This window comes from Stigmatopora nigra, chromosome 21 (genome assembly GCF_051989575.1).
Source record: "Stigmatopora nigra isolate UIUO_SnigA chromosome 21, RoL_Snig_1.1, whole genome shotgun sequence".
In the NCBI taxonomy this organism is placed as follows: domain Eukaryota; kingdom Metazoa; phylum Chordata; class Actinopteri; order Syngnathiformes; family Syngnathidae; genus Stigmatopora; species Stigmatopora nigra.
In genome coordinates, this window is record NC_135528.1 from 6,649,127 (window position 1) to 6,662,103 (window position 12,977).

Genomic DNA, 12,977 nt, shown 5'->3' on the forward strand with positions numbered 1-12,977 from the left:
TATTTACATAAAAAAATGTCTGCATCAGGACTTGCAGAAGTATCATAGTTTATTTACACCATGGACTTGAATTCAAGACCATATTTTAATCAATACTGGACTCTATTTACACAAGGGCAAATATAGTAGGATGGGTTTTGGGGCAATAAAATAACAAGAAAAAGTGAATATTAAAAGGTAATGAAAATGAATCACTAGAATAGTAATGACGTATTTTTACCACACTGCTCACGAGTCTGCTTGGTTTTGTTGCTCCTTTTTTTCCTCTCTATGATTCAAAGGGAAGGAATGGGTTCGTTAGTTGGGTTAGGTTGGTGACTGGGCCTCCTGGCGACCCGACCCAGTCGGTCCACGGCCACGCTCTCGAAGGCCCGCCTCATGAGCGGGTGCTCCTCCAGCACTTCGTTAAAGCTGTCCACGCTCAGGGAGTATAGACGACAATACGTCTCGGCTAACACGCTAGCCGTGCGTCGACCTTGAGTCAGCAGGCAGATTTCTGCGAAGGGGGAAAGAAGAAGAAAAAAAAGAACGGTCGATGGCAGCGCTGGGAAAATTGTCCCCGCTGGAAGCCAAGCGGTTACCCCCGAAATAGGCCCCGTCGTTGAGTCGGACGTCCTTGCTGCCTCGCGGCGTGACCACCACGGTGCCGTGCTGGATGAAGTACATTTTGCGACCCAGCGTTCCCTCCCGGACGATGTAGTCGCCGGGCTGGAAGACCTCGAAGCGCAGCTTGGTGAGAATGACGGTGACAAAGTGAGGGTCGGTGTTGGCGAAGAGGGGCATGTTGGCTACCAGGCCGCGGCAGTTGTAGCTGACAATTTCCTGCACAGTTAGGAATATTGCAATTTCATTGAGCATTATTTGGAGTTATTCATAGGTTTATTGATTAAAGTAAAACAAAAATTATTTGAAGGCAACTGAGGGGTTTCTAGCAGGTGTGCATGGAAAAATTGAACTTATAAGACCCCCCTGCCCCTAAAAAAATGTCTCACCTCTTTCAATGGATCGCTCAGCTCTCCCAGAATACTGTCTTCATCAAACATCTTGCCTTGGAATCTCTGCTCATAATAGTCGTGGATCCTCTGCCTGACGTCTGAAGGCAGCTTGTGGAAGGACATGTACTGCTCCACTTGCTTATACTGGAAGAAAAGATATATATTTTTTAAAGTGAGAAGAAAGCTTAAAGCCTGCCAAATCTGACAACATCACCTTCTCCTGGTACTGGCGATGGGAGGCATCCAAAGACTGCACCAGGTTGGCGGCGTGGCCCAAAAACATGGCGTAGCAGGTGGCGCCCACCACCATGCTGATCATGGTCAGCCACACGTCGCTCAGGCCCTCCGGAGGGTGGGCGCCGTAGCCGATGCATAGCATGTGACTCATGGCCATGAACAGGGAGTATGAGTACTGGATGTGCCATGTGGCGTTCTAAAATAGACAAAAATACACTCGGTCAGACTGAAACACAATTGACAACCAAAGTTTAGGAAATAATAATGAGTATATTTTTATCAAGTGCTGCTAACCACTTTAGCCTATTTTTTTAACTTCATTTTTATTGTACATCCATCATTTTAGGACTACTTTAATCTCATTGTATAATGACAATAGAGCCATTCAATGGTTTGCACTTCTACATCCATGTACTGACCACCATGTCGTTCTTGGACACCCAGCAGTCGGTGGGGAAGTCCTGCAGCATGGGCACCATGAAGGTCAGGCAACCATCCCAGTGGCACAGGAGCAGCATCATCCCGATCAGGTTGACGATGCGGACCACCGCGCTGGCCAGGTCGTATGTCATGTTGAACATCTGGAGAAAGAGGAAGAGGATTAAGAGGAGATGGTTGCTCCCAAAGATGGCCGACCTTACCTCCTCCCACTGGTGGACGTAGCGGATGAGGCGGGACAGGCGCAAGAGTCGCAGCAGGCTCAGGATCTTGGTGAAGCGCACGATTCTCAGCGCCCGGGCCGTCCGGTACACGTCGGACGAGTCCTGCAGGGACTCCAGGTCCACCACCAGGAAGATGTAGTCCACCGGGATGGAGGAGACAAAGTCCACCAGGAACCAGGAGCGCAAGTATTGCACACGGATGCGTTTGGGGTCCAGCACGATGTGGCTGTCCTCGCCCTGGATGCCCGTGCGGAAGTTGAACACCAGGTCCATGAGGAAGAGCGTGTCGGAGAGCACGTTGAAGGTGATCCACGGGACCGTATTCTGGTCCTCGAAGAAGGTGATGCCCCAGGGCAGGATGACCAGGTTGCTCATCATCAGGATCAGCATCACCAGGTCCCAGTAGAACCTGGAAAGGAGCGCTTTTGGTTAGCAGTACAATCGGTGGATGTGAAAGCGCGGTGGCCGTTCCACCTGTCCGAGCGCCAGTCATTTTGCCCATTGGCCCGGTGTCAACAAATGCAAACACGCGACACCGCAACATGTCCTACAAGTGCCCGTCCACGTCTCCGGTAACTCGCGCAAACGGTTTCCAGTTTCCCCGCTTTTCCTTCCCAGATTCTTTTTCCAGCCGTCAAACTGACGTGGCGAAGAATCTTTTTTCATTTGACGTCGGGCCATTGACAAAAGAGGACGTGACGGACAGCGTGGTGGTTAACGTCTGGATGTTTTCGGCGTCCGGTTGCCAGAGATCACCAAGACGTCTGTCTTTCGTAGCCGCTCAAGCGTGAGCCCAAAAATAAATTCGCCTTCTATTGACATATCAAGACTGTGGAATAAAGAAGCTTGAATAATTATCATAATAATAATATTTGTAGTATGAATATGTCTGATGTATGATTTTTTTAGTCGACTATATGAAGGAAATATATATGTATATACTTCTCAAGTTGTAAAATGACTAGATTATGGGTATAAATGGTGCTTTTATGAAGATAATCAAATATTTGGTTTGCCAAGATAAAGGCAATTTGTCAGATTGGCATGTAAAAAAAAAATCCCTGCCGGGTGGCCACTTTTCATTTCATTTCCCTCGTGGGGCGGCCCCAATTTCCCATTTGCCATTGTCCTCCGCGCACCTCTGGATGAAGGCCAAACGAAGGCGCGGCGCCATCTGACCGGCGGCTCCACTTTAGCGTCAAGTTTGCGGCATAAGGCAAACGCCGGCCCAATAATCCCCGGCGCAGCTGTCTGCGTACGTCCCATTGCGTAATAAAGCCAGATTGGAATCATTCTTATTTTCCACCATGCTGACCCACCCTACTTTCAATTAGCGGCTATTATTAGCGAGTACTACACCGGAGGGCCATGAGATTTTGGCCAATCCTGGCAACAAAAAAAAAATCCGGAGGCGGAAATGAAGGAGCGGTGGGAGTCGGTGTCGGTGCCCGGGTGGTGGGTTGGGGGGGTGCTGGGGTTGTTCATCACGAGGCTTCAATAATCCAGATGATCTTGTCCTATATACTGTATCACTAATCAAATCCCTTCATCGCCTTATAGCACACTCTGAATCTACTCGGACCTGTTGGGACAAGTTTTGCTTTTGGGGCTCGTTTGGCTCGCTTAAGTCAGTAAAGAGGAATTTTTGCAGTAGTATTTGCTTTTCAAGTTTTGTAGGATTTTAGATAGTATGACTGCATTTTAACAGGTGACGGTATCACTAGAAGCGCGCACTCTCTATTATATTACCTTTTCTAAAGGGAAAATACTAATAATAATACATGAGTTCACTTAAAAGTTGAGCAAAAAAACTTTTTTTTTGTGCTCACCTGAAGTCACTGTAGGGATGGATGATCCACACCCCGAAAGACTTGACCCTGGCCTGCTCGGCGGCGACGCCCCTCTGGCTGCCGAACACGCGCAAGGAGAACTTGTTGACGCCGGGCTCCAGCATGGCCCCCAGGCGCCGTCGCAGGAAGGCGCCGGCCGTCCGTTCGGCCCGAGCGCCCTGCCCGTCGTCCTCTTCCCCGTCGCCTTCAGCCCCGCTGGGGTCCAGCTCTCCGTCGGGGTCGGCGGCGTAGTCGTCGTTGTGAGTCTTGACCAAGGAAAAGAGCGTCTGGCTGACGTCGGCGCGCCTGTCGGGAGGCGTCCCGGCTCGCCCGGCCTTCCCGGATCCGCTCCTCCAGCGGGACAGGCGCAGGGCGCTCCAGCTGCGGAAACGCGCCGCCTCGCCTCCGTGCTCGGCCAGGCCGGGGCTCCTGGATGGGCTGCTCATGGTGATGGGACAGGTGTCTTTTTACCTCCACAATACGCCGCCTGTCATTCTTCACTGCCTGGGAGAGAAGAAAAAAAAAGGGCGGGGGGGGGTTAAGAAAAGTCTGGCGATTGTCTGACGGCGGGCTCGGGACGGACGCAAATTGCCGGGCGGGCAGGAGCTCATCAAGTAGCCTTGAATAATCGGCTTGCCGGCATCCCTCCCCCTCGCGCCCCCCTCCCTCTAACGCGAGCGGCCAGGCGTCCGCAGGTCAAATTGCCCAGACCTTCTGGTCGGGCCGTACCCATCCGGGCATCAATTACTCATTAGGGGGCGACCCACTTAAGTCGTAAGCCGCGGACCACCGAGCCATCCATTTTGTCGGTCAAACGGATCAGACGCCCGTCGCCGACCATTCATCCATAACTTTGAATGGGACCCGGGATGGGAGATCACATTCCGACCTACTTTAGACGTACTCCGATCCCAAAACACACTTGCTTGAGTTACCCCGGCCAATCGAGAGAGTCAATACTGGGTTGTAGCCCAGGGAAAGTGCAGTAGTACACCATCAATCCTCTTAGGATACATTGTAAAAACAAAGCATCTGGCAGTACACGCTGACTCATTTTGGAGGAAGAAAAAGACAATGTTGGCATGTTTCGGGTGTGTTTAACGTGACCTTGTTTGGGAGGAGGAAGGATCGCTTTCGCAACCACGGGAGGACTTGTTTTTTGCCTCCTTGTTTGGGGCCGTCAGCACATTTTTTGGGAGTCACTTGATAAAAAGTTGCCTTTTAAGGCAACTGGCATGAAACATTTCAAAATAGTTAAATAATTGTTTCACTCTGGTATTTTTATACTCATTACATTTTTCTAATGTACTTTTTAAAATATAAACTGATGAAATGAGTGCTCAACTTTGCCCTCATTAACACACACTGACATTGGCGCCCTCCCCCCCCCCCCCCTCCACCGCAAGACTCCCACGCCCCCAGGCTCATAAGGGCCGCCTCCTCGGCAACTCGTTACACTCTGCACGTCTCCGTATCATCGAGAGCGACCCAAAATCCCCCTCGCTCAATTCAACCATGGCTCGGATGGGACTTGTTCAAGCGTTTGGAATTCTCCTGATTGTCTTCCTCGGTAAGGATCATTACACAATGCAAAATGTACCTCCATGAAGGTCCACCCGTCCGTTCCGTTTCTCCAGCCGAGTCCCTCGACGTGCCGTTCCCGCCGGCCCGACCCGTGGCCCATAACTTGGCCAACATCTGCAGCCGGGGTCAAGGTCGACCCAGGTACGCCGAAGGCTTCTTCCCCAGGTCGGGGGCGGGAACCTTGAAGCGGCGCGCCAAGGCCATCAACCGCCTGGAGTCCTGGTACGTGGGCTGCTGTGGTCTGCCGGAGGACAACTGGGAAGCGGCCGCTCTCTGTTGCGCCAGGCAAGCTGTGAGTCCCAAAAACAAAATAAATAAATAAATAAATAAGGCAATGACCATTTTCAATAGGGTTCAAGTCGGGTTAAGTGCTCATTTCCTACGTTTTGTGTGGTTGGCGCTCAGTGGAAGGAGGCCCTGGGCCAATTCTGCATGGAAGAGTTCGGCACCATGACGGCCCATTACGAGTGCTGCCGAAAGGACGGGCAGGAGCGTTGGACCTGCTTTGACAGCGAGCTGCCCAACCCCAACTATGAAGCCACGCCGGGCTACAGCGCTCCCGCGATGCCTGCCGAACCCGGCTTTGTCTTTGACGTGGGTGCTTGCTAAAGGTAGTAAAAATATTCCAGATGAGGACATACCAAATTGAAGTGCTTAGATACCATCATGCATTTACAAAATCTAATCAAAGAAACTTTCTTGTATCACGTAAAGGAGTATTAATCTCACTGTTTTTTCCCTTTCAGTTCTTTGCTACTCATTCCTGTTAATTAATTGATCACTGTACATTTTAGCAGATTTTTTATATAAATAAAAGGTATCCTCACTGTAATTCAACATATATTCACAATAATAAACTGTTTCATTTTTGTTTACCTTGCCATGTGTCTCTACTTATTTTCAAATACACAACAACATATGGATATTTGTACCTCAAAACATAATAACAACACATTTCCACTCTGACAAGTTGTTTCACAAACGTTGAATGATCGTCAAATAAAGAAGTGTACGCACACTTCCCTTATGTCAGCGTTTTACTTTCAAAACAAAAATCTCATTAGCCTACTTCCATGCCTTTGAACAAGATACACACATTAAAAATAATATTTTAACACACTTATATCCATTCCACGCATTTCTTCCATACTTTCTATCTCGAAATGAGTCTCCCAGGTCGATTTAGGCCACTTTTATAGTTGATTACTTTTACTTTGAAAAATAGAAAAACGTCAGCTTGAATTTAGGTTCTCATTTTATTGTTAGACAAACGCTAACCACTTCCGCGTTACATTCTTATTTATGAACGAGAAAACAGAGGCATGGTTTTAGACCGTAAAACATGACTTTTTTGTCGGCATGGATTAGTTTTTCGTCTTGTTTTAGTTAATTTGATGTCACCGGCGATTTAATAAAAAGTAAAAACTTAGCCCAACTTGGAATGGCCACAGCTTCGGAGGAGCTGCAGACCCTCCCTGGAAGTAAGTCTGACGTCATCATAAACACCGAGAACCTGTCTTTTTCACAAAAACGTATTTATGTCAACGTACGATGATTAAACCATGTAATAAAACGGTTAAGAAAATGTCTCCTGGAAAGTTATTTCCAAAATCAATACTGTTGAAAGTTGTTGAGCGGCTTTACAAGGTGTGTCAAGCCTTGGCCCAGCAGCCTTAAAACTATTTTTTTTCAATGTCTTCATTTCTATCAATACTTTTTGACAAGATCTCCTCATTTTTTCCAGCTTCCACTGAAGCCAGAAAAGAGGTAAGATATGTACTTTAGTGTCTCTCAATGGGTTAGAAGATAAGAGCCTTGCCCTTGAGATACAAGCTCAAAATGTGTACTTTTTCCCTTTCACTAAAGCATACTTTACACTTCTTTGCGGTGACCAGATGAATTGTATTTCCAGTCATTAACATTTACCGTACATTTACCGCTAGATTCCCGGCACGAGTCCACCTACGGTGGTGAAGAAAACAATCGGTCACCGCGGAGTGGGTCAGACCGGGGAGACCGTTTACAAAAAGGTGAGACGAGCGAGCGCTCGACCCCGCGTTATTTTGCTAATTAGTACTTTTGTGCTGTACTCACTAGACTCCGTCGTGGGCGGTCCAAGGGTCCATCCAGTTGGGAATCACGCACACGGTTTGCAGCTTGGTCCAGAAAACCGAGCGAGATGTGCTGCTGCAGGACTTCGAAGAGGTGGAGAGCATCTACTTTCCGGGGTGGGTGCAGTCCACCTTCTTCGGACTTGGCCAGAATTGGATACTTAGAAAAAGCAGTCGTCTAACAAAAGGAATGTCCTTTGCAGGGAAGGCAGCAGCCACACGCCAGCGCACCACTATGGAGATTTCCGCTTCAAGACGTACGCTCCCATCGCCTTTCGCTACTTCAGGGATATGTTTTGCATCCAGCCCGACGACTACATGGTACATTTTGGGTTTTTTTTTTGGAGGAGGGTGGGCATTTCTCTTGTAAAACAGCTAACGGGCCCGGTGTCTTCTCCTTCAAGTGTTCTCTGTGCAGCGAGGACCTGATCGAGCTGTCCAATCCGGGAGCCAGCGGCTCGCTCTTCTACCTCTCCAACGACGACCAGTTCATCATCAAAACGGTGCAACGCAAGGAAGCCGAATTTTTGCAGAAGCTGCTTCCCGGATACTTCATGGTAGGCCCTAAAGGAAAGGTATAGAAAATGCCACTTGCTTAACTTGTTTCCCCCCCCCCCCAATCTTTCATCCAGAACTTGAACCAGAACAAGCGGACCCTCCTACCCAAGTTCTACGGCCTGTACTGCATCCAAGCCAATGGCAAGAACATCCGCATGGTGGTCATGAATAACCTGCTGCCCTCCACGGTTCAACTGCACCTCAAGTTCGACCTGAAGGGCTCCACGTACAACCGCCGGGCCTCCACTAAAGAGCGGGCCAAAACGTCGCCCACCTTCAAGGACCTGGACTTTCTTCAAGACATGTCGGACGGGATGCTGCTGGACGCCGACATGTACAACGCCTTCTGCAAGACGGTACAGCGGGACTGCCTGGTGAGAGTCCAATGCTGTACTGGGGCTTGTAGAAATTGGTGGAACACTTCCAGTAAAGACATCAAACTTGTTTTTTTTCTTCTTTCTTTTGGATCAGGTGCTGCAGAGTTTCAAGATCATGGACTACAGTCTTCTGCTGGGGATTCACGAGGTGGACCGGGCCGGGGAAGAGACGGAGCAGGCGGCCGAAAGGAGGAAGCCGCATAACCAGAAGTTTCTGTACAGCACGCCCATGGAGGCCATTCAGGCCAAAGCCAGGGACGGAGGATCGCCGGGAAGTCACGACCCGTGAGTGTCCGCTCCGCTCCAGTCTTTGCCTTGGGACATTTCCTACAAAACAAATAATGATATCCTTGTGTACCATTCAAATGCATTTTGCCAAATGTCCATCTTGAAATTCTGACCCTGCAGCACGGGAGGAATCCCAGCACGAAACTCCAAAGGACAAAGACTGCTGGTATATATTGGCATCATTGACATTCTGCAGTCCTACAGGTATACAGTGCTTTCAATGCTCTTTAAATATTGAGTGCTCAGACCTTTTTTTAAGTTTATGCTTTATCTCGCAGATTCATTAAGATGCTGGAGCACACCTGGAAATCACTAGTTCAAGACGGGGTACGTTTACGCATAAAAAAGTCGACGAATGACTCCTAAACCAGTTGTGACGACTCTTTCAGGACACGGTGTCCGTGCACAGACCCGATTTCTACGCCGACCGATTCCAAAGGTTCATGTGCAACACGGTTTTCAAAAAGGCCCAATGTAAGAATGAACTGCAAATCGGTATATTGACACCGCTTCAAATTGTATTATGGTTTCCTTCAAACTTTGCGTTTTAGTGAAAACATCACCATCCAAGAGGCGCCACAGTAGTTTAAAGAAGTCCGAGAGTGGCGCACCAGAACAGAGCGGAAATCAGAACCAGAATCAGAATTCAGAGACAGTTGCCAAGGCTGACAAAAGCTCGGAAGGCAAAGAGGAGTCAGAGAAAGATAATGGTAAGAACTGAAATGTTTCATGTAGTTTGGCATCTGTGTTCTAGTGCAATGATTGGGGTTTTCCCTCTAGTGGTGTAAAAGTGCATTACACTGGATAGTCATTAGTAAACGTTTGTGGTACATAGAGTTAAATGATTTTTTTTTAATTGGGCAGGAGCTCAGGAAAAAACGAACTCTGAAGTGGTGAATGGAAACACTGGATGACGACCTGTCATTGAAATGGTGCCAAAAAATACTGCCTTTGTGATGATGAGACGTCTCATCGGGAACGCATTTCCCGGCAACCAAAGATGTTTTTTAACCTCCAGTTTAGCGTTATTTAGTCTCATTGAAAGACTTATTTAATCGCTTTGGGACACGAAATGGCTCAGCCTGTAGTGGATTCAGTGCCAATCCACAATTATCTCAACGTTGAAAATAATGTATGCTAATTTCCCATTTCTATTTTTTTGTAGCTTTTACTCCAGCATGTGTTTACAATTGTAATACTCTGGTCTTAAACGGTATACTGTGCCAACAGTAAGAATGTGAATGAGTTAGTTATTTATGAGAGTTACAATGCAATGTTTTGTATATTTACATGCTTTGCAAGGGGTGCAATACATTGAGATCTAGCTAGAATAATCAATATATGGGGCGATTAATAACTTATCTTTCAAAATCTAATACATGGACCTAAAAGGTTAATGTATATGTGATAGTGTGTTACTGTATGCTATTTTGCATATTAACCATATTTTTGTAAATAAATCGCTTTTTTATGTGATATGAATTGCTTATCTTTTGAATTGTTTTAAATCTATACAAACTAAATGACAATTTATATTTGTTTAATACTATATTAGAATATTTTTACAACAATCAGTTAAAACGAGTGACGTCTAAGCTCCTCCTATCACGGATAAGATGGTGAGACCGGGCCAATCAGATGATTCGTTTTAGTGGAGACCAGTGACGTTGTTAAAAAAACATATTCACCAACCACAGACAAAGGAGAAGAAACTACGACCTATCAGAGGCGGTGTTGCTTAATAAAGACCAATTGGGTGTGAGTTTGTAAAAACCAATGCTGGATAGCTACAAGATTTTTCCAAAATGGTGCTCGAAAGTACTATGGTCTGGTAAGGAGAACTTTTCTTCATTTTAACGCGTTTTTTTCTGTCTTTCGTTCTTATGACACTAAACGTTTTAGATCAAGGTACCTGGTAATAAACGGGGCGTTTGGATCCGAATAGCTGAGTTTGGAAAATAGTATCTCACACTCTGATGACTAGCGGTGGCTGAGTCATTTAGCTCATGCTACCAGCTAACATTACGCTACTGTCAAAATACACGTATCTTTTAATGTATCATATTGAATTTTCGTCGTTTACTTGATTTGGAAAACCCATTCCCGCATTATTATTAGAATGGCTTACATGTTTAAATTTTTGGGGAGGTGTTGACCCTATGTTGAATCCCCGATGTTTAAATGTATATTTGTTTGTTTTTGTCAACAGCGTGGACAACAGTGAATACATGCGAAATGGCGACTTTCTCCCGACAAGGCTTCAAGCCCAGCAAGACGCTGTCAACATTGTGTGTCACTCCAAAACACGCAGCAACCCCGAGAATAACGTGGGCCTCATCACTATGGCTAAGTATGACATTTTCAGCCATATTAAATAAACTAGTTGTCTTCTACCTACTATCTATTTAAAATCGCATTTTGTTTAAATCGAGGTGTGTAGAGTTTACTCCACTATTATTTTTTCCAAGTAACTGTGAGGTGCTGACTACCCTGACGCCAGACTCTGGGCGCATTTTGTCCAAGCTTCACGCCGTCCAACCCAGAGGAAATATCTGCTTCTGCACGGGCATTCGAGTGGCTCACGTGAGTACTTTTAGAATTTGACGACAACGTGTGCAGTGGAATTAATGCGTCTTTTCTAACGTAGCTGGCTTTAAAGCATCGCCAAGGCAAAAACCACAAGATGAGGATCATTGCCTTTGTGGGAAGTCCCGTGGAGGACAATGAAAAGGAAGTGAGTTCTAGGCTAGCCTCTTATTTACTTTTTTTTTAACAGCATAACTTGACTCTTAATTTGTTTTTGTGCTACAGCTTGTCAAAATGGCTAAACGCTTGAAAAAAGAGAAAGTGAATGTGGATATCATTAACTTTGGAGAAGAGGTAAGCAAAACATTTTCTTTCCTGCCTGTTGGATACTCAAAATCAAGCCCAAAATGTGCCTAACTTGCTACGTGATGGTTTGGCCTCAGGAATTGAATACGGAGAAACTGACCGCCTTCATCAATACGCTCAACGGCAAGGAGGGTGCGGGCTCTCACCTGGTGACGGTGCCACCGGGTCCCAGCTTGGCCGACGCCCTGCTCTCTTCTCCCATCCTGGCCGGCGAAGGAGGCTCCATGATGGGTCTCGGCGCTAGCGACTTTGAGTTTGGGGTCGACCCCAGCGCCGACCCGGAGCTCGCCCTGGTAAGTCTACCCGCACGGATGTGACATCAGTAGCCTATTGAATAAAGTGCAGTGTTATTTTTTTTTGGACTCAACAAATTCCAGTCAGGTGATCAGGTCTTACCTGTGTTTGTAGGCTTTGCGTGTGTCCATGGAAGAGCAGCGCCAGAGGCAGGAAGAGGAGACCCGAAGAGCCGCGGCGGCGTCAGTGGCGGAAGGCAGCGTGCCCATGCCTGCTGTGGATGGTAGGCGTGGCCCGCCCTCGCCACTTCCTAGTTGGAAAAGCAGCACCTGAAATAATTGTATCCTTTTTAGAATCTGAGGAGGCTTTGTTGAAGATGTCCGTCTCTCAGCCTGAGACGGGCGCCGCCGTCATACCCGATTTCAGCAGCATGACCGAGGAGGAGCAGATTGCCTACGCCATGCAGATGTCCCTGGCCGGAGGAGGTGGGCTCCACGTCAGCCGCCATTTGTAATGTTCCAGGAATGCTCACCCTTTTTTTTTTCCTACTTTGTCAATTCAGAGTACAGTGAAATGGACACTGGTGTTCCTATGGAAGCATCGGATTCTGTGAAGGTAAAAATAAACTAAGCATTTTCTGTCCCGTGCCAAAGAGTTAATCGCCTTTTCTTACCCAAGGAGGAAGACGACTACGACGTGATGCAGGACCCCGAGTTCCTGCAAAGCGTGTTGGAGAACCTGCCCGGCGTGGACCCCAACAACGAAGCCATCCGCAATGCCATGGGCTCCCTGGCTTCTCAAACGGGCAACAAGCCTGAAGGCAAAAAAGATGAGGAGAAGAAAAAATGAAAACAAACTTTATATGTCAAACAATGACAATTAAATATGACAATGTTCTTTCCCACCATTTTTCTGACATCTAAAAGCATCCCAATAAACAACAATACGTTCATTTCTTTTCACATTGCCTGTCCTTATTCGGGGTATTCTATGAACTGGATGTTTTCCCAGCTAACCGTCTGCGGAAGATGGGGTACAATTTGGACTGATTTTTTAAATGTGGGTCACACTTTACTGGAGATAATCCAAACAGGTTATCTATTAATACAATTGTTTTTCAGACTAATATTGCATCAGATTAAATTGTTATGTTGTCCATAGGTTCATTTAAACCAAGGATAGGACTCCTAATTTTACATCTATATGTGTC

At 46.9% G+C, this 12,977-nt stretch overlaps 4 protein-coding genes across 5 annotated transcripts; 3 read left to right on the top strand and 1 right to left on the bottom strand.

Annotated features, from left to right (window-relative positions):
- Positions 1–31: 31 nt before the first annotated feature.
- On the bottom strand, positions 32–5,591 carry hcn3 (hyperpolarization activated cyclic nucleotide-gated potassium channel 3). Of its 2 annotated transcripts, XM_077742846.1 has the most exons (8): positions 5,324–5,591; positions 3,724–4,227; positions 1,874–2,303; positions 1,652–1,813; positions 1,210–1,428; positions 993–1,139; positions 582–822; positions 32–496 (listed from the first exon to the last, which is right to left on the bottom strand). In XM_077742846.1, the coding sequence occupies exons 2-8, from the start codon at positions 4,167–4,169 to the stop codon at positions 276–278; spliced, it is 1,866 nt and encodes a 621-aa protein (XP_077598972.1). In that variant the 5' UTR covers positions 4,170–4,227; positions 5,324–5,591; the 3' UTR covers positions 32–275. The 2 variants fall into 2 exon arrangements, with proteins under 2 accessions (XP_077598972.1, XP_077598973.1); XM_077742847.1 differs by lacking the exon at positions 5,324–5,591 and having other exon boundaries at positions 3,724–4,389.
- On the top strand, positions 5,136–6,182 carry ecm1a (extracellular matrix protein 1a). The gene is made up of 3 exons (XM_077742859.1): positions 5,136–5,293; positions 5,361–5,599; positions 5,713–6,182. Exons 1-3 carry the CDS (start codon positions 5,239–5,241, stop codon positions 5,914–5,916), a joined length of 498 nt encoding a protein of 165 aa, XP_077598985.1. The 5' UTR covers positions 5,136–5,238; the 3' UTR covers positions 5,917–6,182.
- Positions 6,183–7,219: 1,037 nt separating this feature from the next.
- Positions 7,220–10,119, top strand: LOC144214474 (phosphatidylinositol 4-phosphate 5-kinase type-1 alpha-like). Its single transcript, XM_077742857.1, has 11 exons — positions 7,220–7,337; positions 7,405–7,535; positions 7,622–7,739; positions 7,823–7,975; positions 8,051–8,350; positions 8,448–8,638; positions 8,762–8,845; positions 8,920–8,968; positions 9,031–9,115; positions 9,193–9,351; positions 9,506–10,119. The coding sequence occupies exons 3-11, from the start codon at positions 7,710–7,712 to the stop codon at positions 9,553–9,555; spliced, it is 1,101 nt and encodes a 366-aa protein (XP_077598983.1). The 5' UTR covers positions 7,220–7,337; positions 7,405–7,535; positions 7,622–7,709; the 3' UTR covers positions 9,556–10,119.
- Positions 10,120–10,307: 188 nt separating this feature from the next.
- On the top strand, positions 10,308–12,719 carry psmd4a (proteasome 26S subunit ubiquitin receptor, non-ATPase 4a). The gene is made up of 10 exons (XM_077742856.1): positions 10,308–10,472; positions 10,851–10,991; positions 11,110–11,224; positions 11,289–11,375; positions 11,453–11,521; positions 11,611–11,826; positions 11,942–12,050; positions 12,121–12,252; positions 12,330–12,382; positions 12,446–12,719. Exons 1-10 carry the CDS (start codon positions 10,447–10,449, stop codon positions 12,614–12,616), a joined length of 1,119 nt encoding a protein of 372 aa, XP_077598982.1. The 5' UTR covers positions 10,308–10,446; the 3' UTR covers positions 12,617–12,719.
- Positions 12,720–12,977: the final 258 nt, after the last annotated feature.